At 46.9% G+C, this 22,799-nt stretch overlaps 2 protein-coding genes across 2 annotated transcripts; both read right to left on the reverse strand.

Annotated features, from left to right (window-relative positions):
• Positions 1–233: 233 nt before the first annotated feature.
• LOC144066708 (solute carrier family 2, facilitated glucose transporter member 1-like) lies at positions 234–7,054 on the reverse strand. Its single transcript, XM_077589964.1, has 11 exons — positions 6,901–7,054; positions 6,759–6,835; positions 4,666–4,773; positions 4,399–4,559; positions 4,092–4,332; positions 3,743–3,905; positions 3,463–3,650; positions 3,292–3,396; positions 2,464–2,562; positions 2,174–2,377; positions 234–1,888 (listed from the first exon to the last, which is right to left on the reverse strand). The coding sequence occupies exons 2-11, from the start codon at positions 6,771–6,773 to the stop codon at positions 1,592–1,594; spliced, it is 1,581 nt and encodes a 526-aa protein (XP_077446090.1). The 5' UTR covers positions 6,774–6,835; positions 6,901–7,054; the 3' UTR covers positions 234–1,591.
• Positions 7,055–7,117: 63 nt separating this feature from the next.
• On the reverse strand, positions 7,118–22,489 carry chd4a (chromodomain helicase DNA binding protein 4a). Its single transcript, XM_077589965.1, has 42 exons — positions 22,255–22,489; positions 21,704–21,884; positions 20,399–20,508; positions 20,063–20,302; positions 18,677–18,795; positions 18,299–18,576; positions 18,090–18,220; positions 17,818–17,959; positions 17,583–17,749; positions 17,264–17,497; positions 16,927–17,130; positions 16,541–16,749; positions 16,334–16,465; positions 16,046–16,145; positions 15,777–15,968; positions 15,039–15,239; positions 14,816–14,953; positions 14,326–14,447; positions 14,076–14,249; positions 13,646–13,787; positions 13,447–13,578; positions 13,255–13,372; positions 13,053–13,177; positions 12,742–12,834; positions 12,464–12,602; positions 12,226–12,395; positions 11,970–12,147; positions 11,783–11,872; positions 11,584–11,675; positions 11,317–11,450; positions 10,925–11,069; positions 10,711–10,861; positions 10,388–10,494; positions 10,098–10,314; positions 9,868–9,918; positions 9,387–9,536; positions 9,214–9,322; positions 9,006–9,138; positions 8,744–8,939; positions 8,232–8,407; positions 7,642–7,702; positions 7,118–7,292 (listed from the first exon to the last, which is right to left on the reverse strand). The coding sequence occupies exons 2-42, from the start codon at positions 21,765–21,767 to the stop codon at positions 7,273–7,275; spliced, it is 5,886 nt and encodes a 1,961-aa protein (XP_077446091.1). The 5' UTR covers positions 21,768–21,884; positions 22,255–22,489; the 3' UTR covers positions 7,118–7,272.
• Between the last annotated feature and the right edge of the window lie 310 nt (positions 22,490–22,799).

The raw sequence follows: 22,799 nt of genomic DNA on the forward strand, positions 1-22,799 counted from the left end.
TCATTAATTTTAGTGTCATTGATAACATTTAATCTGAATGAATTAAAAAAATAAAACTAGATCCGAGGCAATCATAATCTCGATTTATTTTTCAATTTTCTTCCTTATTTGTTTTGATTTGAAATGAGTTTATGAATTTTTATTTAAAATAATAGATGTGCAAATATTTAACAAAAAATGGCACCCTGAGGTAATAATGTAATGAGTTTCACATTCAAAAATTCCACTTTTTGTGTTTCGGTAGATACTGTGCAGAATTTATTCACGGATTTCTTGGTAAAAACATAAATAAAGCACAGACAATTCTCACGAATTGCAACAACACGTCGCCATTTAAAAGTCAGACGGTTTCTGACGGTCACAACACCACACACAAGCATCATACCTTTAGATTAGAAGAAAATAAACACTGTCACAAACAACACAATGCAAAATTAATCCAGTGATTCTGAAGAAAAAGAAGGCAAACAAAATTATAGGAAAAATACATTTTGTGAACAAAGATTTGTGACCGTAGACAAAAGAGTAAATCTAACCAAGTGTGCAATGAGTGCTTCTAAAGATGCTCTACAGAACTACACTTTGGATTTCTAATTTGCACTATTTCAAAACTTGATTTTCCTGTGCAAAACAATTTTATTGAAATGTTTCAATTTCTTACAGCAGCTTGTAATAAAGTTAAATATATTTTTGTCTTGATTTTTCTGAATATTTAGATGCACTAAACTATTATATTCTTAGCTACAGGTAATCATTTTTAGGGGATGGTATTGTACTTGAGGATTGGTAGATCATGTTGTCCAATTATGCTTCTGCTGTGACCTGAAATAAGTTTGTCACGAGTAGACGTCCAATCCATTTGAGGTGGGAGCACGACCATTCCTTTGCTGCAAGCCCTCTCACCTCAAATCGATTGGACGTCTACTGGATTGCACATTAGCCTTGTCAAATTTGGAAATTAATATCCCTTTTTTCATCAGTTTAGATATATAGCTTACTCATAAATATCTCTAGCTTTGATATATATATACTCTATATTTGTGTATTTATAAATAAACTTTTCATCTAGCAGTGTAATAAAATATTATTTTTTCGGCGGAGATATAATTTGTAATAAACTATGGAGGTGGTAAAATGATAAGGGAAAAATATCCTTTGGTACTGTAGATGAAAGGCAAACAATAACAACAATAATGCCACCAAAATGGCCGACCTCACTGGTGAACTCGATTTAGATCAGGAGTGTCAAACTGGTGGTCGGATCGTGTGCATCGACTTTTTCGCCAAAATAAAATGAAGGAACTCCTCTTCCCAGAAGCCTTTGCGAACGATGACGCAACACTGTCGGACACAGCAGGCGGTTGCCATGGTAAAATGTGACAGCGCTAGCAAGCACGCGATGTTAGCATTAGCAACGGGGTAGCAAAACGACACCCTGCCCTTGCCCCCACCTGATCTTGTGGCTACACCAATCTTACAAAGTTACGCACAGACGAAAATATTCCGAAAAGTCGGCCACTCCCCCCCACAGCCGGATGTGGCCCCGCCCACTTCGGCGGAATGTCAAGTGAATGTCGCTTTGGGAAAAAGTCTAAACGCTCTCGACCGCGGCCGACTTTTCCGTGAGGGGGGTGGACTCGCCGGCGCCGTTGGCACCCGCCAGGGCGACGTCCTCCGTCTTCTTTTCGTCGTCCTGGGGCGGGGTGGCGGGCGCCAAGGGGCGGGGGTCCTCCGGGGACGAGGCGGGGGGAGCGGCGCCTCCGCCGAAACTACGGGCGATCTCGTCGAAGGTTTTACCTTTGGTCTCCGGAACTTTGAAGAAGGTGAAGACCAGGAAGAGGACCAAGAAGGCCAGGAAGATCAGGAAGACCCACGGGCCACACAATTCCTAAACAAAAATGACACGGCATGCTAACACTCTTTCTTCTTAAAGAGTACAAAAGTATTTTTTCTATTTAAAAGAAACATTTTGACACGGACATTTTTTTTCGATAATTAAGAAAATGACCCGATGGTGTATGTACCTAATAAGACTAAAGTTGATTTGAAATACGTATCAGTCTTTTTTTCCATTGCCTGTCACTGATGACAATATCCATCCAGTCCTTTTGGACTCTCCCAGTCAAAACAAATGCAAAGTTGTATAATGAAGTTTTTTTTGTTTTTTTTTTACCACAAGTTTGGGGAAGCTGATCCCGACGAGGAAATTGGAGGTCCAGTTGCAGCAGCCGGCCACGGCCATGGCGGCGGGCCGCGGCCCCTGCGAGAAGAGCTCGGCCACGATGAACCACGGGATGGGACCCGGACCCAGCTCGAACATGGCCACGAACACCATCACCGCAAAGATGGCCACGTAGCTCATGCCGGCCACTTCCTTCTACAAGAGGGCACACGACCAATGCGCGTCAGGAGCGAGGATGACGAAAAAAAACGGGCCGGGGGATCGCTCGCTCGCTCGGTCACCTGCAGCAGCGAGACGGTCATGAGGAGAGCAGCCACCGCCATTCCGCCCAAACCCAGAAGGTGAAGCGTCCGCCGTCCTGCCTTTTCCACGAGGAACAGCTGAAAAAAATGCAAAAAAATATAAGTCAATCTTTGTACATGGTGGCATGGCATTTATTTATTATTAATACATTTAGCAATTGTTAATGTTTTAGGAAACGTGCATTTCAATCTACTTGAAATTCGGTTTGAAAATGCTTTCTAAAAGAGAAAGAAATTCTAACAAATGCTGATAAGAGAAAAAAATATTTTTACCACTTTAAAAAATGTGATTCTCCCCAAAATAAAATAGCATATGAATTTGTGATTTTTTTCCCCAAAACACTGTTATTCTGTGAGTAATTTTGCTGAAAAATTGACTAGAAATGACAGTAGTAGTAGATTATTTTGAAATGACTTATAGAAAATGCTTTTTTAAAGAGAAATAAATCCTACCACTAAAAAATGTGTTTCTCCCCAAAATAAAATAGGACCATATGAATGTGAATTTTTTCCCCTCAAAACACTGTTATTCTGTGAGTAATTTTGCTGAAAAATTAACTAGAAACGACAGTAGTAGTAGATTATTTTGAAATGACTTATAGAAAATGCTTTCTTAAAGAGAAAGAAATCTTACCCCCAAAAATGTTTACCACTTTAAAAATGTTTCAAATTGAACAGTGACATTTTTCCCCAAAACAATGAGACAATAAATATCCTTTGGTACAGGTCATTTTGTCTAAAAAGTCAAACATATTTTCTCTGTTCCCAACAATAAAATCATTTTTTTGGAAAAGAATTTTCACCCACCGAGACGACGGTGAAGACGGTGTTGACGACGCCGGCGCCAATGGTGGCGTAGATGGGTTGGCGAACACCCGCCGAGGTGAAGATGCTGGTGGAGTAGTAAAAGACCTGGAAATGGAGGGCGAGGCGTCAAAAGAGCGAGGGACCAGCCCGTGGAAAATGACGGCGACTCACGGCGTTGATGCCGGACAGCTGCTGCGAAAGCTGCAGCATGACGGCGACGAGCAGCGGCTGGCGGTACGCCGGGCAGCGGAAAAGCTCCGGGATGGTCACCTTCTTCTCCAGGGCCATCTTGCTGCTCTCCTCCTTCATCTCCTGGAGGTCGCCGCTCACGTCCTCGTTGCCGCGGAGACGAATCAGAGCTGCTCGCCGAAAAACATCGAGGCTATTAGTTTTTTCTCGTGAACGTTAAGCGTTTTGGTAGCGACGTAGAAGCGCGGTAGATGCGAGCGACCTTTGCGCGCTTCCTCCTCCCGCTTGAGGTTGATGAGCAGGAAGCGAGGGCTCTCGGGGCAGAAGGGCAACATGAGGCACTGCACCACGGCGGGTGCCACCGTCAGTGCCAGGAGCAGCGGCCACAGGCGGGACGAACCCAGCAGGCCCTCCAGGCCCAAAACCTACAAAATATTTTGGAACGTTTCAAAATGGTACACGGTCGATTGGTCGCTGGTCTTTTGGTCACCGGTCTTTTGGTCGCCCGGAAGGTAAGTTGCTCAAATTTTGTAACTCGACGTTAGAAACGTTTTCAAATTGTATTTCATGTTCAATTTTATTTGTGTTGACATCGAAAAGAAGTCACCGACCTGAGCCAGGAGAATCCCGATGACCACGCCCAGCTGGTGCAGGGTCCCGAAGGCGCCCCGGAGCGGGGTGGGCGACAGCTCGCCCACGTACATGGGCGTCAAGCCGGTGAAGAGTCCGCAGAAGAGCCCGATCACCAGCCGCCCGGCGATCACCATCTCGTAGGACGCGCAGGTGGTGGACAGGCCCATCAGGCCGCCACCGATCAGCGCCAGGATGTTGACCAGGAACATGGAGCGCCTCCTGCGGGGCGGAGGACGTCATTGCGGGCCATCCAATTCATCGCCAGCCCGCTCGGCGTCGACGCACCTGCCGAAACGGTCAGCCATGACGCCCACGCTGAAGGATCCCACCATGCCGCCCACGCTGAAGATGGCCACGGTGACGCTCCACACCACCGTGCAGACGCCGGCGTCGATGGGCTCGCCGTAGCGCTCCATCCACGTGTCGTTAAAGAACGAGCGCAGTTTCTAAAAAAAAAAAAAAAGGCACAAATAGGCATCGAACTCGGTGCTTCAAGGGAGTTAACTCCATTTTGAAAGATTTCACTTCCTTTATTTTTATCTTTACACCAACCTGTTCTGGTGCATTGATGACGCCCGTGTTAAATCCAAACTGCAGCGAGCCAATGACGGCCGTCATCAAGGAGAAAAGCAGGTAGCCTGTCACCTGCTTGCCCTCCGACTACAAGACAACAACAAAAAAACAAGCACGCGGATTGGTCACCATTGGCAAATGACATCAGTCCGCTTGTTTCTCTCCGGGGAATTGGTCGCTTCATTAATAATGTCAGCATTGGAATTGGATTAGGCTGTTGTCGGGGTGACGGCACGTCCGCATCTGTCGCCTCCCGAGCAACAACCAGTGACTTTTCCAATTTGTATTTGTTTCTTTATAAATATTAACTCACCGGTTGCCACTGACGGCGAACCAGTTCTTTTAAAATAATTGACTGTTTTTACATTGACCATAACATAACATTAGCATAGTAGCACTTGCGCTACTGGAAAAAAAAAAGAAACCCGACAACAATATACCGTTATATTGGCTCTACTAATTATTAATTATAGACTACCATTGAGAGTGATAGACGTCCATTCCATTTGGACTGGGAGAATTGACAGTGATCTGGATTTGGATTGGTCGGAGGAGAGACAAGTCCATTTTTTGTCTTGATCCAATCAACATTATATCAATTCCTATCTCGTTATTGACAAGATGGATAATGAGCACTGTTTTTGTTATCTATTTGTTTTGTCTGGTCCTTCCCTTGTTGTCGTTTTGCGCAGCGTCAGCAATGACAGAGCAGGAATCGGAAGAGGACACTTTTAGGACATCCTGTGGTCATATGATGTTTTATGTGGGTACAGATTTCGGCCAATAGGGGGCAAATCTCAGAATCTTGAGGGATTGTTTTTTTTTTTTTTAATTGGCAAATCAGAGCATACTAGCATCACGCAGTCGAGAAACCTACAAAAGTTCACAAAATTTACACATAGGGAGAAGTATAACTGGTCTATTTTAGTAATAATTTAAAAAATAATATAAAAATACATTAATGGTAAAAACATGGAGTTAATTAGCCTAAAATGTCAAAACAAATACTACTACAACTACTACTATTACTCTTTGGCTTGTCCCCAGTAAATCAAGAAAACTACCAACTAAACAATGACAATATCTAAACTAGCGATTTAAAATTCCCTACTACCTTTTATCCAAGTCAAAAAATAAAACATAAATTGTGGCCTCATCAATGGAAATACTTTCTACTCAATCTCCTCAACAAGCTTCAGTAAAAGGAGGTTACATTAGCATGGTTAGCTTGACTACTAACGGAAGGAGAATGCCATTTCTACTCTCACAATCGAGGAATCCAGAACAAAGATGCCAAGGCAAAGGTTGTAACCTTCCTCCTGCATCACATACAACATTTTGGTTAATCTCATCAGCAGAGGTCAAGGGTTGACCTTATCTCCACAGCAAACTCAATACTAGACTCTTCAGCACAAACATGGATGACTACTTATTCAAGTTGCTGACATGGCTGACAGCAAGACATAAAAAATTGCTTTACACATTTAAAAAAAGCAATTGAAGATGACCTTAACCGATAATATACGGGGAATGTTTTGAGGGCCAGAGACGTCCAATCTATTTTGAAGTGTTTTAGTGCCGCCCGACGTCCAATTATGTAGCGTCGGAGGATGTTTCTCTCAATGAGTGTATCTTTAGTAAACGACCAATCCGTTTAAAAGGAGTGTGGAAGCAAATGTTTATTGATTTATTGAATGTTCTCTTACAGCCCCTCCCGGTTCAAATGGATTAGACGGCATGAAGTGGTCAATGGAAAAAAAAAAACGAAAAAATTGAGTCATATTTTGCTCATTTTGGAGCGGTTTCAATGGGACTTCCTGTTAATTTCTTTATAAATTTTGAATCATTTCCTTTTCAGTCGTCAATGGCAGGAAATGACTTAAAATGTACGACTTAACTTTTCAAGTGTGACCATGGTATTTTCTGTCCTTTCTCATTGAAAGCTAACGAGTTAAGTCATTGATTAAAATTTTCATTGACTAGGGAAGAGAACATCATGTGACACGAGGAAAAAGACAAGAACACTTTAACCAACTGCAAACGAACGCAAAATGAAAAAATCCAACACTAACCTGCTGTCCTTCCATCTTTTTCCTCCTTATTTCTCGGCTGCTGCTGCTGAGGTGGCCCCGAACTCCTTAGCTCACTTCTGCGGAAAAACAAGAGCGCTTGGTCGGGGCGCTGTCCGCGGTGCTGACCATAGCATCCACTGACCTGTTTTCTGGACGAAGCGTAGACGTTTGTGTCTTCGTGAAGCCCGGCACGTCCACCGCCAATTGTTTTTCCTCCGTTTCTACACGGGAGGTGGGCAAAGGAGAGAGAGATGTCGTGACGTGGCCCCACCCCCGCACCCCCAACGTGCGCGCGCATCCTCCAATGTATCGACGGCCGCCATGTCCTACGGTGGCAGCCGCATGCACGCATGCGGCTCGATTCGTAGGGTTATTGTTGCTACTCGGTCAGCTGGCGTGACAGAGCGCATGCGCAGGAAGAGGTCAGGAGACATTCCCATCTTCCGGTGATGAATCACGTTGACGGCGACCTTGATGGATGCTGATGCTGCGGGTGATGACGCAACACAAGCCATTACCGGGGCAACGGAGCATCTGTGGAAAAAAAAAAACTTTGTTCCTATTAATCATTTTTGATCCGTTTAATGTTTAAATTATTGGAATGCATTTTCCAGTTAAATAGGAGCTAAAATCTGTTACATAGACCTGATTCCCATTTTTTTCCCAAAGTTACTCTATAAACTATTGGCTTTTTATACATGCACTTTAAATATCTTAGATTTCCCATTATTTGGACTTACATTTAAATGCTTCAATTAACGGGGTTTAAAAATAGGGTATACTTTTCTACTTCAATATATATATTACTTTCAGATTGCATTATTTTCATCTTCCAAGTTCATGTTGCATAATCTCAGAATTTACAGTTCTCAATGTCATTTACCTGCTGCAGCTGTGTTCTTCCGATGAAATTCGTATTTGGACAACACTGCCCTCTTGTGGACCTAATGGGCACAGTACATATTGATGGCACTCAATTCAGAATTGGACTCCACTTCATTTCTATGTACGTAATGCACAAGTGAATGCATTTGCGTTGTTTTTGCCAAGTCACGTTGTTTCCTTCCTCCTAGACTGCAATGACTTTGTTTCACTTTTTATTAGGTCCCAAAAAAACCATAATAACATTATATCAATAATATTAATACAGAAGTTGAAAAAAGAGGAACAAAAATAAAATTGCTTTTATGTCCACAGCCTCAAACGGGGATTCGGGAAAGGGGACGTATTTCCTTCTGGAAACTCAAGTCTGTGGGTTGGGGGCGGGGCAAGTGTCAACTGGGCGTGGCTTCAAGCTTGCGCACAACATATGGCGCCAATCAGGAATGTGGTTGGTCGTTTGGAGAGGGGGGAGGGGGTTTGGAGGTAAAAGAGCTGAGCGTCGTTTGTCCGTCTACTGCTGAGACATCTGAGAGCATGGAAGAAAAATAAAAAAATGGGGGCAATGGTCCACCAAGGAGGCGGCGCTCATACCTGTTGCGCGTGCGTCTGCGTGTGCGTGTCAGGCCCACGGCTGGCTAGGCGGCTGAGGATGTTCCTTTCGGACATTTGCAGACGGACGGCCACCGGCGGGATTCGGGCGATGGTCGCCGGCAGGCGCGTGACGTCCGCCTTCATGTCGCTCAGGAGTTCCTCCAGCTGTTTCAGCACTGCAAGGGCCACCAACGAAATGTTACATTTGGAAAGATGCCACCGAGTTAAAAAAAATATATATATTTCAATTAAAATGTATGTCAAAGACGAGAGATAATTATTGTTTTTTTACCCTGCCAAATGAGCCTAGTTTTTTTTAATGAATTAAAATAACACAAAAAAATGGCTAGTAAAAGGCCTGGGGGAGGTCATGTTAGGGGCATCATTTCCCTCTAAACTAATACCTGCACAATTAACGACAAGTCCTACTTAACATTTTTATCTCCCAATTCAAAATTATTAGCCCCATCAACGGCAGAAAAAAGATCTGAAGCGCCAAAGCGGTCGTCGACCTTTGTGCAGGACGGCGTTGGCCGGCTTGTTTCCCGACATGGACTCCTTGCTCAGGTGTTGGTGCGACTCGGCCAGGCACTCCACCTCACTGAAACGTGTGTTGAGCGCCATGGAGGGGTGCGACGGGTCCTCCGACATATTGAGGTAGGCGGCGCGGCGCAGCTGCTCCTCGATCACTAGCGCCTGCTCCAGTAGCTGAAAAAATAAAAAGTAGTTTCAGCAACATATACAGAACCTTTTGTCACCTTTTAGGCTCCCTACCTTGAATCTCCTAGCCAGGAACTTGTTTTTGATTTCCAGGAAGTTGCCTCGATTCATCTCTCCCTTGAAGGGCTCGTTGAGGATGGCGAACTTGGCGTCATTCTGGATGTCCTGCCAGCGCGCGTAGCCGTGTCTGAGGGACGGCGCCATGAAGGATCACGCTAAAATGGGGACAGATTTTGGCGAAATGCGGCCGTCAAAAGGATACTGTATTATTCCGGCCAGAAGCCAGTAGTCGTGACGTCGGTGCCAAATCTCGTTGGTCTTCTTGGTCACGGTGGCGGCGCGCTCTTCGTTCTGCCACAATGAGTGGAGCTCTGAACGGATGAGACTTGGCGTCAAACCAGGGACCCGACGGCTTTTTAAACACTGAGCGCGCACCTGTGAAGCCTCCGTCGGCGATGTTGAACATGAAGCGGCCCTTAACTTTCTTCTTCTCCTCCAGGGCGGCGGCGCTCTCTTTGCCACCGTCGCCATTTTGCAGTTTGGCAACCTCCTCGCTTTTAGGGGCGTCCTTGTCCTCCTTGGCGGCTGCCGACAGAAGACCAGGCAGGTTAATTAACTTTGACGGCAGACGTCTCATTCTTCAGGCAATGAGTGTGTGTGGGGCCAATGAGTCAAATGGGCAGTTCATAAAAATCACGGACAAATGTTGCTTGTTTCATGTACTGACCTGGCAAATAGTCAATATTTTTATCTAAATGATCTTAGCTTCATAAAATTAACAAAAATTAAGAGCAAATCAAAGTGTCTACTGAAAGAAATTGATGACAATTCAAGACTGGATATCTATTGTCGTCAATGGGGCTGAAACAACGAACAACTGAGAAGACATCATTAACCAAGTAGGAGTAGATGCTACCTTTCTTGTCCTCCGCGGCAGGGGTTGTTTCCATCTTCTCTGACTTGTCATCTGGAGAGAGGAGAAAGTGTGATTAAGTCATTGAATTTTCAAGTTGCTTTTCATTGATTTGATCATTTTTAAGACGAGCAAAAAAAAAAAGGTGGCAAGGTAGATTTGGCAAGAATGACTGTTTCCATCCTCCGGCCTCTGCCGATAAACTATTTCATGAGAATGAAGCTAAGGTTGACCTTTGCCATCTGAGTCAGGATTTTTCGAGTCTTCGCTCTTGGTATCCGAGGGTGAAGCCGAATCGTCTGCACTCGCCGGACTTTTCTTGTCGCTCTCGCTGTCCTTGGCGCTATCGGCTTCCCCATTGGTGGCCTTGTCCACCTGCATGGGCTCCTCGGCCTTCTTCTCCTCCGACACCTGCGGACTCTTGTCGTCGTCGTCGGGGATGGCGATGACCTACAAAGGTTGGGGTAAATCCGCTAACGTGAGCGAATCCTCGGAGGACGTCCCCGAACGTCCGGTCGTTCACCTCGTTGGAGTTCTTGGTGGCGTCTTTTCCATTCCGGTCAGCCTCGCCTTCTTTCTTCGTGTCTTTGTCCGCTTCCTTGATGGCCTCGTCGCTTTTCGATTCGTCAACTAGAGAGAAACGTTGTTGATTTAAATGGGAAAGTTACTTCATTCGCTGCCAGCGTTTCCCTTTCAAATGGGCTTGAATTCTCTTGGCGTCAAAAAAGCTAAAAAGTTGCTACAACTTTTCTATTCATTTGTTCGTTAATCAAAAAGAATAGTAAATATGATGTTTTGGACAACATCAGTGAATATACTCAAATACTTGGGATATTGTCAATCTACCTGGAGCGGGCGTGTTGGGTTGTGTGTCCGCGGGCGTCCCCGTGGACGGCGTCTTTCCCGGCGAGTCGGGCTGGGCTGCCCTTTTGTTTTCCTCCAGTTCGGCCATCCACGGCAACGACCACAAGCCGTTGACGTGCTCGAACTCTTGCACCTACGGGGGGGACGTGAAGCGTCAAACGACTCCGACAGACGGCCATCGCGCATGTCAGCGTACCTTTTTGCGAATGAGCGACATGACGCCGATACGGGTCAGCACGTGCTGCCTCGACAAGCCTTCCCTGGGGACGCCGTCCGCGAAAGTCTCGGCGCCGTCGGCTCCGGGCTCGCACAAGTGGCGCATGAACAGCGAGACGTAAGCCCTGAGAAATACATACAAATAAAATATTAATGACTAATCATGGCCAAGTGAACTCACAATAGAACACAGTTCATTACTTTAAGCTCAGTGCCAATGAATTAACGAAATATTTCATGAATATCACAAGAATAAATGGGACTTTTGAATTCTTTTTGATTTTGAAGCAATCTAATGATTGATTGGACCAACGGATTGCACGTCCATCGTCGTGAAAGAGAGTGAACGAGTTATCCAGTACGCAGACTAACTTGAACTCCTTCTCCGATTTCCCTCGCAGGTCTCGGACCAACCACTGGGTGGTGAAGGCGTCCTGGGGGGGCATGCCGTAACGCATGACGGCGTTGAGGAAGGCCTTCCTCTGCCGCGAGTTGAAACCCAGCACCTGGAATACATGCCAAATTAGTATCCATGCACATAACATTTGACTAAATACCAAAAATGGTATTTCAGAGTGAAAAAAAACCATGGTGTTGATTTAAAAAAGGGAGTCAGAAGTGTGATTAAGTAGTACAGACCTCAATGTTGCCTCCCACCCTGGCCAGCAGGGGGGGAAGTGGTTTGTCTCTGTCGTTCCGCAGGCCCTTCCTGTTGGGCCGCCGCGAATTGGCTGCGTGGGACAGATGGACAAATTCAAATCCAACATTTCCGTACAGTCTACAAAGACGGTTGTTGTCCATTTTTTTAATATCTTCTACCTCTCACACTACTTCTCACCTTCAGATCGCTCGTCAAAGTCCTCGTCTCCCTCCTCAGAAGCCACAGAGTAATCCGACTGGCCGTCTGACTGGTCGTCTTGCCAGTCGGCTGAGGTGTGGCCACCCAAAAACCCAAACAAAAAAAGTCACTTTTAGAGAGGTGTTGGTGTGGCGCAGGACTAATAAGACAGCGGCTGGCGCCTCACCTCGGTCCTCCTGCGAGCCATCGTTGTAGTTGACCTGCTTGCGTATGCGCTTGCCTTTGCCCAGATTGCGGGCCAAGTCCTCCTGCTGCTGCTCGTAGTGGTGGCGCAACAGCTTCTCCCAGTAGTCGGGGTCCACGCTCTCCTCCTGCTTGATGATCTCTCGCTGGACCTCCTCCTCCTGACGAGACGAGTCGAGCCGGTGAGGTCAAACGTACTGCAACTCGGAGCCAGACGGTCTATGGACAGCGCCGCTCACCTCCTCGTCCTCGTCTTTGACCACGTACTGCGCCACCTTGAAGGAACTGAGGTACTCGTTCATGCTCTGCAGCTCTGTGTCGTCGGTGGCGTGCAGGTCTCGGTCCAGCAGACGGTCGATGGCCTTGTCGTCGTAGTGGATGACGCTGCTGTCCTCCTCTTTGTTCTCGCCTGATAACAAGCATACCCAGAATGAGACGTCCGTCGGGTCGGCGGCCGGTTCGCCCTCGGAGGCTTACCCTCGCACTCGTCCTTGAAGAGCTCCTCCGTCCCGAACTTAAGGATGTCGTCCAGTTCCTGTTTGGACATGGAACCAGTCTTGGAGCCCAGGCCCGGTCGGACCACCAGGTGGGTCAGCATCATCTTCTTCTTGGCTACCTGAGTATGTGCAAAGTTACACGTTAGCTCAATTAAAAAAATATATACATATGAAGAAACAAATAATAATCATTTGAGCCACACTCACCAGCCCCCCTAGTTTAAATGAATTATACTTTTCTTGCCATCAATGAGTTACCTGCGTGATCCTTTCCTCCACCGACGCCTTGGTGACAAAGCGGTAGATCATGACTTTTTTGTTCTGACCGATTCGATGAGCTCGACTGAAAGCCTGGAATGGAAAAATAAAATCTATTTTTGTAAATCAACACAGAAACACGAAATAATTTAAACATTCTTGTAAACAAACTCTCTCTCAACACATTGCCAGCCATTCCCTTGTGACTGTGTCAAATGAAGATTCAGTCAAAGGGGACTCCGAGGTCAAGCGTCTTCAAAGGCAGTCAATGTGTAACTATTCCAACAGAGGTAACTTTTCACGGGGCGTACTTGTATGTCATTGTGCGGATTCCAGTCCGAGTCGTATATGATGACAGTGTCGGCGGTAGCCAGGTTGATCCCCAGACCTCCGGCCCTCGTGGACAGAAGGAAGGCAAACTGCGGAGCGCCCGGAGCTGAGGAGACACATCCAATGTTAGGATCTTGTGGCCACATTCCTCAAAATCACCGGAAAGGAAATGGCGTTTGGTACCGTTGAAGCGGTCGATGGCCTCCTGCCTCATCCCCCCCGTGATGCTGCCGTCTATGCGCTCGTATTTGTAGCCTTCGTTCTCCAGGAAGTCTTCCAGCAGGTCCAGCATTTTGGTCATCTGGAAACATAAAAACAGCTCAGGTTAGATTTGGTGAGCTTCAATGAGGGCACCTGAATTTAGTTCCATCTCACCTGAGAGAAGATGAGAACTCTGTGGCCTCCGTCCTTCAACTTCCTCATCATCTTCTGCAGCAACATCAGCTTTCCGGCGGCCTTGACGAGCGAGCTGCCGTCGTACATACCGTTGGGCAGCTTTGGCGCTTCCTGTCCACGGATTGCAGAGTGTTAAAGAACGAAAATGGCGAGAAATCAGAAAACGCTGGCATCGTACCATGGCGGCTCCGGGGAAGAGGAAGGGGTGGTTGCAGCATTTTTTGAGGTCCATGACCACGTTGAGTAGCGAGACCTGGTTGCCTCCTCCTTTGGTGTTGAGAGCTTCAAAATTTCGGGTCAGGATGAATTTGTAGTACTTCCTGTGGAAGCAACGCACTTTCAAACTGACTGAATCAAGAATATTTAAAGCTAAATGTCCAATCGTACTTCTGAAAATTAATATTATGTGAGAGGACATCCAATTAAAGCGAAAAGGTGCCTGCCACCCTCCCAGGATTTGATGTAAATGGCCGCAAATGTGTGTGTTTACAAAAATTGAACAAATGGATGCACCAAATTCCCCGCCAATGAGTTAAAATTTGCAACCTCAAATTTGATCATTTGAAACTGCATCCCATACTACCATGATTTTTGCAAAATTGACTCACTTCTGCTGCGGGCTGAGCTCTACCCGGAGAATGAGCTCGGTCTTGGAGGGCATGTGCTTGAAGACGTCGGCCTTGAGCCTCCTGAGCATGTGCGGACCAAGCATATCGTGGAGCTTCTTGATTTGGTCCTCTTTGGCGATGTCAGCAAACTCCTCCAGGAAGCCCTCCAGGTTGCTGCGGCATACTTTTCCTTTCAATTGCCCGGAAAGGACCGCCGGAAAGGAAATGAGCCGGCCCGCGCTGAGCTTACCTGAATCTCTCGGGCGTGAGGAAGTTGAGGAGGTGGAACAGTTCCTCAAGGTTGTTTTGTAACGGCGTTCCAGTTAGCAGCAACCGGTGTTGGAGCGGGTAGTTGTTCAAGATGCGGAAAAACTGAGGAAGACCAGTTGGAAAGTCACCATGACTGGATTTTGTGGCCAATGCTGCACCAGAATGCTAGTTTTAGCACCTGCACTTGACAAATAGCTACATTTATGGAAAAATCCATAAACATAATTAGCAAATCTAGTTTAATTGGAGGGCATTCTAACATAAATAAAACTCAACTATAATGAATGGTAAAGCATCTCAAAACTTTTGACCTTTGCTATTTAGTGATTCATATTGATTCAGTCATCCCGACTTCCCTTTTATTGGTACTTTTAGCTTGTAAACATACAGTACGACATGCAGGGTTTATTTAGAGAGCACAGTACAGTCAAATGAGATAACCGGAAAGTGACAGCATGGGGCAACGTTACCTTGGACTGGTTGTTCTTGAGCCTGTGGGCCTCGTCTACCACCAGACAGGCCCAGTCAATGGAGCCCAGAATGGCCATGTCGATGGTGATCAGCTCGTAGGAAGTCAGCAGCACATGGAACTTGATAGATGAGTCTTTCTGTTTTGACAAACGGGAAAATAACAAAGCCAATTAACGAGGAAAGTGTTGAAATGTTGAAAAGGTCTCCCGTCTGGTCGCCCACCTTCATCCTGGAGGCCTTTTTGCCACCTCGGATGGCGTTGTCCTCAAAGGAGAACTCGTTCTCGCGGATGACAGCCCGGCTATCTTTGTCCCCGACGTACGTCACCACGTACATACCTGGGGCCCACATTTCAAACTCCCTCTCCCAATTGATGATGGTGGAGAGTGGCGCGCTGACCAGGAATGGACCCTTAGAGTGACCCTGAAGTGTGGGAAGCGACACGTCATCTGTCCACTAAACTCACTCAGGTTTATGAAACAGCAAAATAATCAAGATCCAGAAACATATTTTTTGTACTACACAACACAGCATATTTGGAAGTTAATGCAGCTTATAAGAGAATGTTATGCTAGCTATCGAGGAAACCTAAAATAGCATCATGCAAGTAATGAGATTATACATTTGGATTGGCCCCCACCCCCTTCCATACATATGCCGAGGTATTGGATGACCCTCAAAATCATGCGAGTGTAACAAAAGTGTACTAAATGTTTGAGCTCAATTACCGTGTTTTACCTATTTCAGCCTCCCACCAGCAGGTGGCAGCGGTCTGACAAGGTACGGTGAGTGACAATTGATTTTCCCAAATATGCCTAACACAAAATGGCTGAACAACTAAGAATGCTCCTATCAACATATTAAAATTTCATCTAATCTTGGCTGCCATTGACGGCACCCCTATCGATTTCAATTGGGCGTCTATCGCCATCTTCGGGAAAACAAGCGTGGGTCACCCACCTCTTTATAAAGCGAGTAGAGGAAAACGGCCGTCTGGACCGTCTTGCCGAGCCCCATCTCGTCAGCTAAGATGGTGTCGGTGCCCTGTGCCCAGGAGAAGCGCAGCCAGTTGAGGCCCTCCAGCTGGTAGGGGTGCAACGTTCCGCCCGTGCTGTCCAGGTACTCGGGCTGACGGTCAAACTTGATGGTGGGCTGCCGAAAGACGGAGGAGTGAGTGAGCGAGGCGGAGGTTCTCGGTGCTGCGCAAACTTCGTCACGTGCAAACTTACATCCACGACAGGGTTTTCCGGAGGTCTGTCCACACGTTTGACGCGGCCTTTGACCTTGATTTTCTTTCCGGGTTTGCCATCGTCGCCCATCATCAGTTCTCTGTGAGAGAAGTGTGTGTTAGGTGAAAAACGAGGGCCTTTACATATTAGTGGCTAATTGATCATCATTCTCAGAATCTATTACGTAATTGTTCAGGCACTGGATGTCTCGCGTCGGCATTAGACTCACCTGAACAATTTCAGGACTAAAGCTATACGTTTTGGCAAATGTTCTGTGGGCCTGCTTACCTGTGGTTCCAGTATTGCACTTTGTAGGTGTCAAACTCGGGGATGTCCATGTCATCCGCCTCCCAGGTGGCCTGATCGTACGGTAGCTCGCGCCACTTGATCAGGTAGTGCACGTTGTTCTTTCTGTCCAAGCTGCGGGGATTGGGAAAGCGACTCTAGCTAGCCCAGATCATGGGTGACGACGATGGCGGCGGATTGTTTACGGACTTGTGGTTCAGGATCCGGTGAATCATCAGCCACTCCATCTTGATTCCAAAGCGGAGGTACTTTTCGTCCAGCTTTGCGTACATCGGGTCCTTGTTCTTCCTCTTTTCGCTCTTGTCTTCCTCCCCGTCCCCAAAGTCGATGGGCGGCGGCTCATCCATGTCGTTCTTCCTCTGATAGTTCCTAAACATTACCTGGCAGTGGAGTTCCAGCTAAACACACAAACAATACGAGAGAAAAAAAGTCATTCTGCTACACATATTACAAGATTAAAGACATCACGAATCTTCATTAAATGTATGCATATTTGGCAGTTAATTAAGCTGCAACATACTACATTACGTGCACCGTCTTGAGTTACCCAAAAGGTTTTTTTTATTCCCACCCACCTGCAGCTCTGTAACCCATGAGCAGTGCCAGTAGGACATGCTGAACCACTTGGCAAAGAATTCTCGCTCGGGTCGGCCTGCCAGCGGAGAGGGATCGGGCACATCCGCCGGGAGGTCCGGTGGCCGAGGCACCGGCGTCGGCGGAGGAGGTTCTCCCCACTGCCAGGTCAAGATCCTCTGGACCTTTCCTTTCATTGCTGGGCACTACGACAGACAAAAGGGTCATCAGCTAAAGTCATCTTACAATTGTGCTTCTCTTAATAAATAGACTTCGAACATAAAGGTTTTGATTAAATCGAATGACCGAACACAGCCTGTTATTGTCACAAGCGCTCACCAGGCAGCGCGGGCAAATCCATTCTCCGTTGGGGATCTCGGGCAGAGGCGGGTTGAGGCAGTGGATGTGGTAGGACGACGGACACGAATCGCAGCACAGCAGCTCGCCTCCATCCTTGCACACACGGCAGAACTCCATGTGGTGGTCGTCCTCCTCCATCTCCCCGCCATCTGCATTCTCCTCCTCGCCTTCCGAGGGCTCCTCCCTCGCCTCCCACTGAATGCCCTCCTTCTCCTGGAAATCGACAACAACGCTGACGTTGGGCATCGCCGGCAAAGCGGGGAGGGAGAAATGTCTATTTTTTTCTTTTTTAACTCACGCAGTGCGGGCAGCTCCATGTGCCCTCGGGGGCCTTTTCCATGTCGGGGTCCAGGCACACCATGTGATAGGCTCGCGGACAGGTGTCGCACAGGATGATCTCCCCGCCCTGCTGGCACACCTCGCAATAGTCTTGATGGTCCGTCTCGTAGCCGTCGCCATCCTCGGCTTGGAGAGGGGGGATAAAAATCTGATTTTAGCACGGAAGAAGCAACTTCTATTCATCTCGGCGTTACCTTTCTTCCTCTTGGGCTTGGCCTTGGACGAAGGCTTCTTTTTGCCACGAGCGCTGCGGCTGTTGGAGCCTTCCGTTACAGAGACGCTGTTCATGCTGCCGTCCTCGAAGTCGCTGTCCACATCGGGCTCGTCCTCTTCGCTCTGAAATCAAAACTCTTTCAATTTGTGTGCTTCAAGGCTAACTGGGCATCCTTTGATTAAGACGTTTTTTTTCCTCAATGCGCTAACGTATAATAATGGGGGGAGGCAGATCTTTTAAGAGATGTCATACCGATGATCGTTTTCTCTTGCTGTTGAAGCCTCCCAACTTGATCTTGAGAGGCGCCACTTTCTTAGTCTTGGCGTTGTTCTTCTTTTCTTGCGGTTTGGTGGCCGCCTTCGACTTTTTGCGGGCGTTTGGACCTGAATGGAAAAAAAAGAACCCAACTGTTATCCACATGCAGGCAAAAATGACTGTATCAAGCTGTTTCCGAGCCTCACCTTTGCCTTCCTTGGTTTTGGCCTTTCGCAGGGGGGGCGGCGGTGGGGGCTGCTGAGGCTCGACCGGGGCAGGCGCGGGCGGTGGCGGTGGAGGTGGCGGGGCGGCCTCGGCCACCATGTTGTCCACGGCGGCGGGAACATTGGCCGTGGCGAGGGCGGCATTAGCGGCGGCCGCCCCTCTCAGCGGGTTGTTCGTGCTAAACTCTCGCCATTTAGCACCGAGAACCATCATCATCTTGGAAACGGCAATTTTGGGGTTTTTGGCAGCGATGAGAGGCCTAGTGATGTTTGGGAGAAGTTACTTATTTATTATTATTATTAACTCATTGGTCTGTCCGGATGGATCGGACGCAAAAGAGCGCGGGCGCGAGCATCTACCTGACAAACTGACTGAAGGCTTTGTAGTTTGTCAGCGAGCGGTAGTCCTCCTCGGTGAAGATGTGTTCTATGTCCTCCATGCCCCAATTCTCCAGCAGCTGTGAGGACGATTTGGGTTCCTGTGGACCACCATCCATGCATCACTTCAACAGTCAAATCTTGAAAATTTTAACTTCATGAGAGGAAGTATTCATTTTCTTATTTCAGGAGGAATCAATTTGACATGTTCAGGGACAGTGGACATTGGTTGAAGAAAATATTTTCTTAAATTATTCACTGCCAACTCTCCAAAATAGGTCAATTACTTCATTTGTTTAATTTCAAATTATATTTGAATTGCTCACCGCAATATACACTACTATTATAATGGTATGTCAAAAAGAGGCCGCAAAATATTGTTCTACTGGGTGATAATGGCATCTGAACACCAAGTTTGAGAACCTTGACCCAAATGTAGTAAAAACTAAAATTGTCAAAAATACCCAATGAAGTAACCTGCCAATCTTTGCCAAACACAAAGCGTCAATGTAATCAATAATTCATTCTTGTTTTTCCATTTTTTCACCGCTGTCAATTAAAAATAACATTGTTTTAGAAATTGTCAGAAATTAAAATGGAGGTCGGCGTCTCCACAAATAATGTTTTTCTAACCCGAAGAAGGGAGAGAGAAAAAAAAAGGGTCAAGAACACAAAACACAGTGCGGTGTAGTGGCAGATAGGTTGCCATGGAAACTGCATACATGCAATACACGCCCCAGACAAACGCATCAACACCCCCCCTCAGAGTTAGTGTCATTAAGAAGGAGGCCCGCTATTGGATGGCCGGGTTCTTTGTTTAACCATCTCTCATATCACAACCCTGACAGGTGAGACAAAGAGGAGGGGAAAAAAGCCAAAGTTAGTTTTCTAAATAAAGCAAATTTCTGACTATATTGACGCTAAGCAGCAAGATTTTGAACAAGTTTTTACACCAACCTACGTTGGGCACTCATTGGCTGCGAGTTGCTTGCAAGAGAGTTGCAATGAAATATTCTCCTAGACTGGGAGAAAAACGTTTCTTTCTCCACAAATTGTCAGCGACGATGCAAAAATTAGAGAAAAATGTTTTGTTTTTAAACAGTATCGTGGGTTGATTTCCTGACTCATTTATCGATAATTTTTATATCACCTTAATGTGAGATAACAGGCATCGTGAGTGAGCCTTGTGTCAGAAATCAGATCGTATTTGGAGGTCGGCTATTTATCAGCTGTTGCACACCCACAACAAAACCTTAACCATGTACAAAAAAATACCTTCCTCCCAGTTACTTCAACTCATTTGTCACTCTTGCTTAAAAAATATTCGATAAAGGGGCTGGGGTAAACGGCACATCCGCCTGATCTTACCGCAAAGTCGTCGTCGTCATCATCATCATCATCTTCTTCTTCCTCCTCCGGCTCGGGCTCTTTCTTCTTGGACGAGCCCCGTTCGCTGCCACGCTTCTTTTCTTTGTTGCCGCTACCTCGCTTCTTCTTCTTGCGCCCTGGCGTGTAGTCGCTTCCTTCGCTATCGGAGCGCCGAGCCTGGCCGCCGTCCTCCTCGGGCCCACCCGTGTCCATTGGCTCCGGGGAGCTGATGGCGAGTTCCTGAAGGGAACGTTGAGGGTGTCGTTACCCAAAATGAAACCCGGCCGGGCAACCACAAAATACGGCGTTTCTTTTACTGAATAACCAAGAACGTACCTCTCTGCGCGACCGTCTTTTGCTGCTCTTACTTTCTCGGCTCTTTTTGGCCTTCTTCTTCTTCTTCACCTTCTGAATCTCATTCTCTGAAAGTTCTTCATCTTCGTCATCTTTGGATCAAGTGGAAAAAAGACAATGCGGGTTTAGAGATACGAAGCAATGTACTCGCAAGGCAGTGTGCGTAAACATTGTAAAATATATATATACACATACATATACATATATATACATATATATACATATACACGTTTTTTTAGTACAAATGTACAATGGAATAGAAAATCATAATCACCGTGTTAAGTAGCTCCCCAAAAACAAACATGCAGATTTAGTGACTGTGTATAGAATGATGACGGATACATTTTGCTTCCCATAACATCAATGTGGATTCAAATTCTTTCATTCATTGAAATTGAGGAATTTGTGAACACTCTGACTGGCTGACTTACAATGTATTATTTCCGGTTGTTAAATTGGGAGTTGGCATCTGAACGCAAAGTCTGTTTGTGTGTTTGTGGTTTAGCATAAACAGCTAGGGGTAGGGAGACTTTCATTTTTCAAACCATATCCATTCAGATTGTACCCAAACTGAAGAATTACACACAGCTTTGTGAGAATTGATTAAGCCATGTCTGTAGATAAGAGATAATCATTCTCTGAACTGCTTCAAACCGAAAACGCGTTTCCGCATTGTGGAATCTGAAAGCAAGTGACACAAACCGAAATTAAAAGATTGCACTTTAGCAATAGGAGCTAATCCCAGGGAAGTGTTCTCGGGGGTCCGCCGCCATATAACATATAAACACGCTCGTGTTGTTGATAACAAAGAGCCCCACGTTGGTCATTTCACAAGTACTCCGAGTAAAAAGCAGCACTTTTTAACGTTATCTTGCCATTTTCAGTTGGCGCCAGGCGGCCACGAGGAGGGGAACCGCCGTCGAACGTCATCCGCCAGCTTCCAAGCTAACTGGCTGCCTCCATCTTGTCATCGACGCGTAAAAAAGGGAAAAAAAAATACCGGTAGCCGACTCGCGCAAGGCCCCGGCGGGAACACGTCGGCGTGACTTTAACGTTTGAACATCCGCGGTATTTGTTCAAAGAGTCGACAGTCGCATTTATGCTCGCGTTGGAGTAAAAATTGACGTTTTACGGATGTGTGGACGAGCGCGTAGGCGTTCGCCGGTCGGTAGTTAGCCGCGTGCTAAGTAGCCATGATTGATACGAACGTGACAAAACATCTGCAGCCAGCGGGAACATTAGCACGCCGTGGCTAACGAACTCGGCTCGTCCTCGTCGCTGTCTTACCGTGCATCAGGCGGTCGTCCGACGGTGCGCCGTAGTCGTCTCTGTCGTCCTCGCTCCCAGACATCGCGGACGGCGGAAACTTTTCCCCCTTGTTGTTTGGCTAGCTAGCACTTGGGCTAACTAAATCAAAAGTTGCTTTGTGCGATAATAATCCACGGTTGGCAGCCAGCGTTCGTCGAGTCTGTCCAAAGATGTCAAGGAGACCAGCCGGTCGGGTTTCCACCGAGAAGGAAAAGGGAAATTGATTTTCAGCAAATTTGGAAAGCCGGTCGCCCGCCCGGACGCAAACAAAACAACGAGCACGCTGGATAAAACATTTTTAACTTGTAGAAAAGATTAACAGCCGGCTCTCGTTAGTTGACCCCCCTCCTCCTCTTCCTCCTCCTCCCCCCCGCCACTGCTATTAGCATGCGAGCTAGCCCGAGCTTGACCGGGTTCGCATTTGGCGGCCAAACTCAAGAAACGAGCAGCAAGATTGTAGAAGCGTTAACAAGGCGCCATCGTCTTATCGGCCACCACTCGAGTCCATTCAGCCAAAGTGGAATACTCACAAGTTGACTCCACACTGTTTCCCTCCCCTTAAAAAAAGTCCAGCCTCAGTTGTCGTCTCAATCAATAGTTGGCGAGCTCTCCTTTGTTCAGGTAAAGGCTTCGTTGGTTGAATTTCAGCACATTTGTTGTTTTTTTGGGGGGGATGTCTGCTTCCTGCGTGTGCGCACGACGTCGTTCGTCTCCTTTTTCTATCTCGCACACTACACACGCCCCGCGCGCGCGCACGCACACACAAAGAGATCAGGGGGCAGGCATCCCATAATATCACCCCTCCCCCACTCTGCATAGTTACCTTGCAACATACAGACCATAATATTCAACTCCCCCCCTCCCTTTCCGTCTCTTCCCCATTCCTCCGTGCCCCCCCTCGTGGTAACCATGGTTACCATGGCGACGCTCCCCCCTCCCACCTCTGCTGACATCCCGTAATAGTCATGAGTGCAGTCACTAACATCCCACAATAAGCATAACTCACCCCCTCTCAAAAAAAATGCAAGATAGGAGGAGGGAGGGGGGAGCAAAAGCCGTCACATGGCAACTGTGC

This window comes from Stigmatopora argus, chromosome 21 (genome assembly GCF_051989625.1).
Source record: "Stigmatopora argus isolate UIUO_Sarg chromosome 21, RoL_Sarg_1.0, whole genome shotgun sequence".
Taxonomy (NCBI): Eukaryota; Metazoa; Chordata; class Actinopteri; order Syngnathiformes; family Syngnathidae; genus Stigmatopora; species Stigmatopora argus.

What these genes read in the sequence shown, in the direction of transcription:
- LOC144066708 (XM_077589964.1), bottom strand. An exon ending in TCATCAATGCACCAGAACAG is followed by an intron (nt 4,560 to 4,665) that starts GTTGGTGTAAAG and finishes TTTTTTTTTTAG; the next exon opens with AAACTGCGCTCGTTCTTTAA. An exon ending in GGAGGAGGAAGCGCGCAAAG is followed by an intron (nt 3,651 to 3,742) that starts GTCGCTCGCATC and finishes TTCGGCGAGCAG; the next exon opens with CTCTGATTCGTCTCCGCGGC.
- chd4a (XM_077589965.1), bottom strand. Translation starts at nt 21,767, where the DNA reads ATGTCTGGGAGCGAGGACGACAGAGACGACTACGGCGCACCGTCGGAC. An exon ending in GCCTTCAGTCAGTTTGTCAG is followed by an intron (nt 18,577 to 18,676) that starts GTAGATGCTCGC and finishes AAACATCACTAG; the next exon opens with GCCTCTCATCGCTGCCAAAA. An exon ending in TGGCTCGCAGGAGGACCGAG is followed by an intron (nt 11,873 to 11,969) that starts GTGAGGCGCCAG and finishes GCCACACCTCAG; the next exon opens with CCGACTGGCAAGACGACCAG.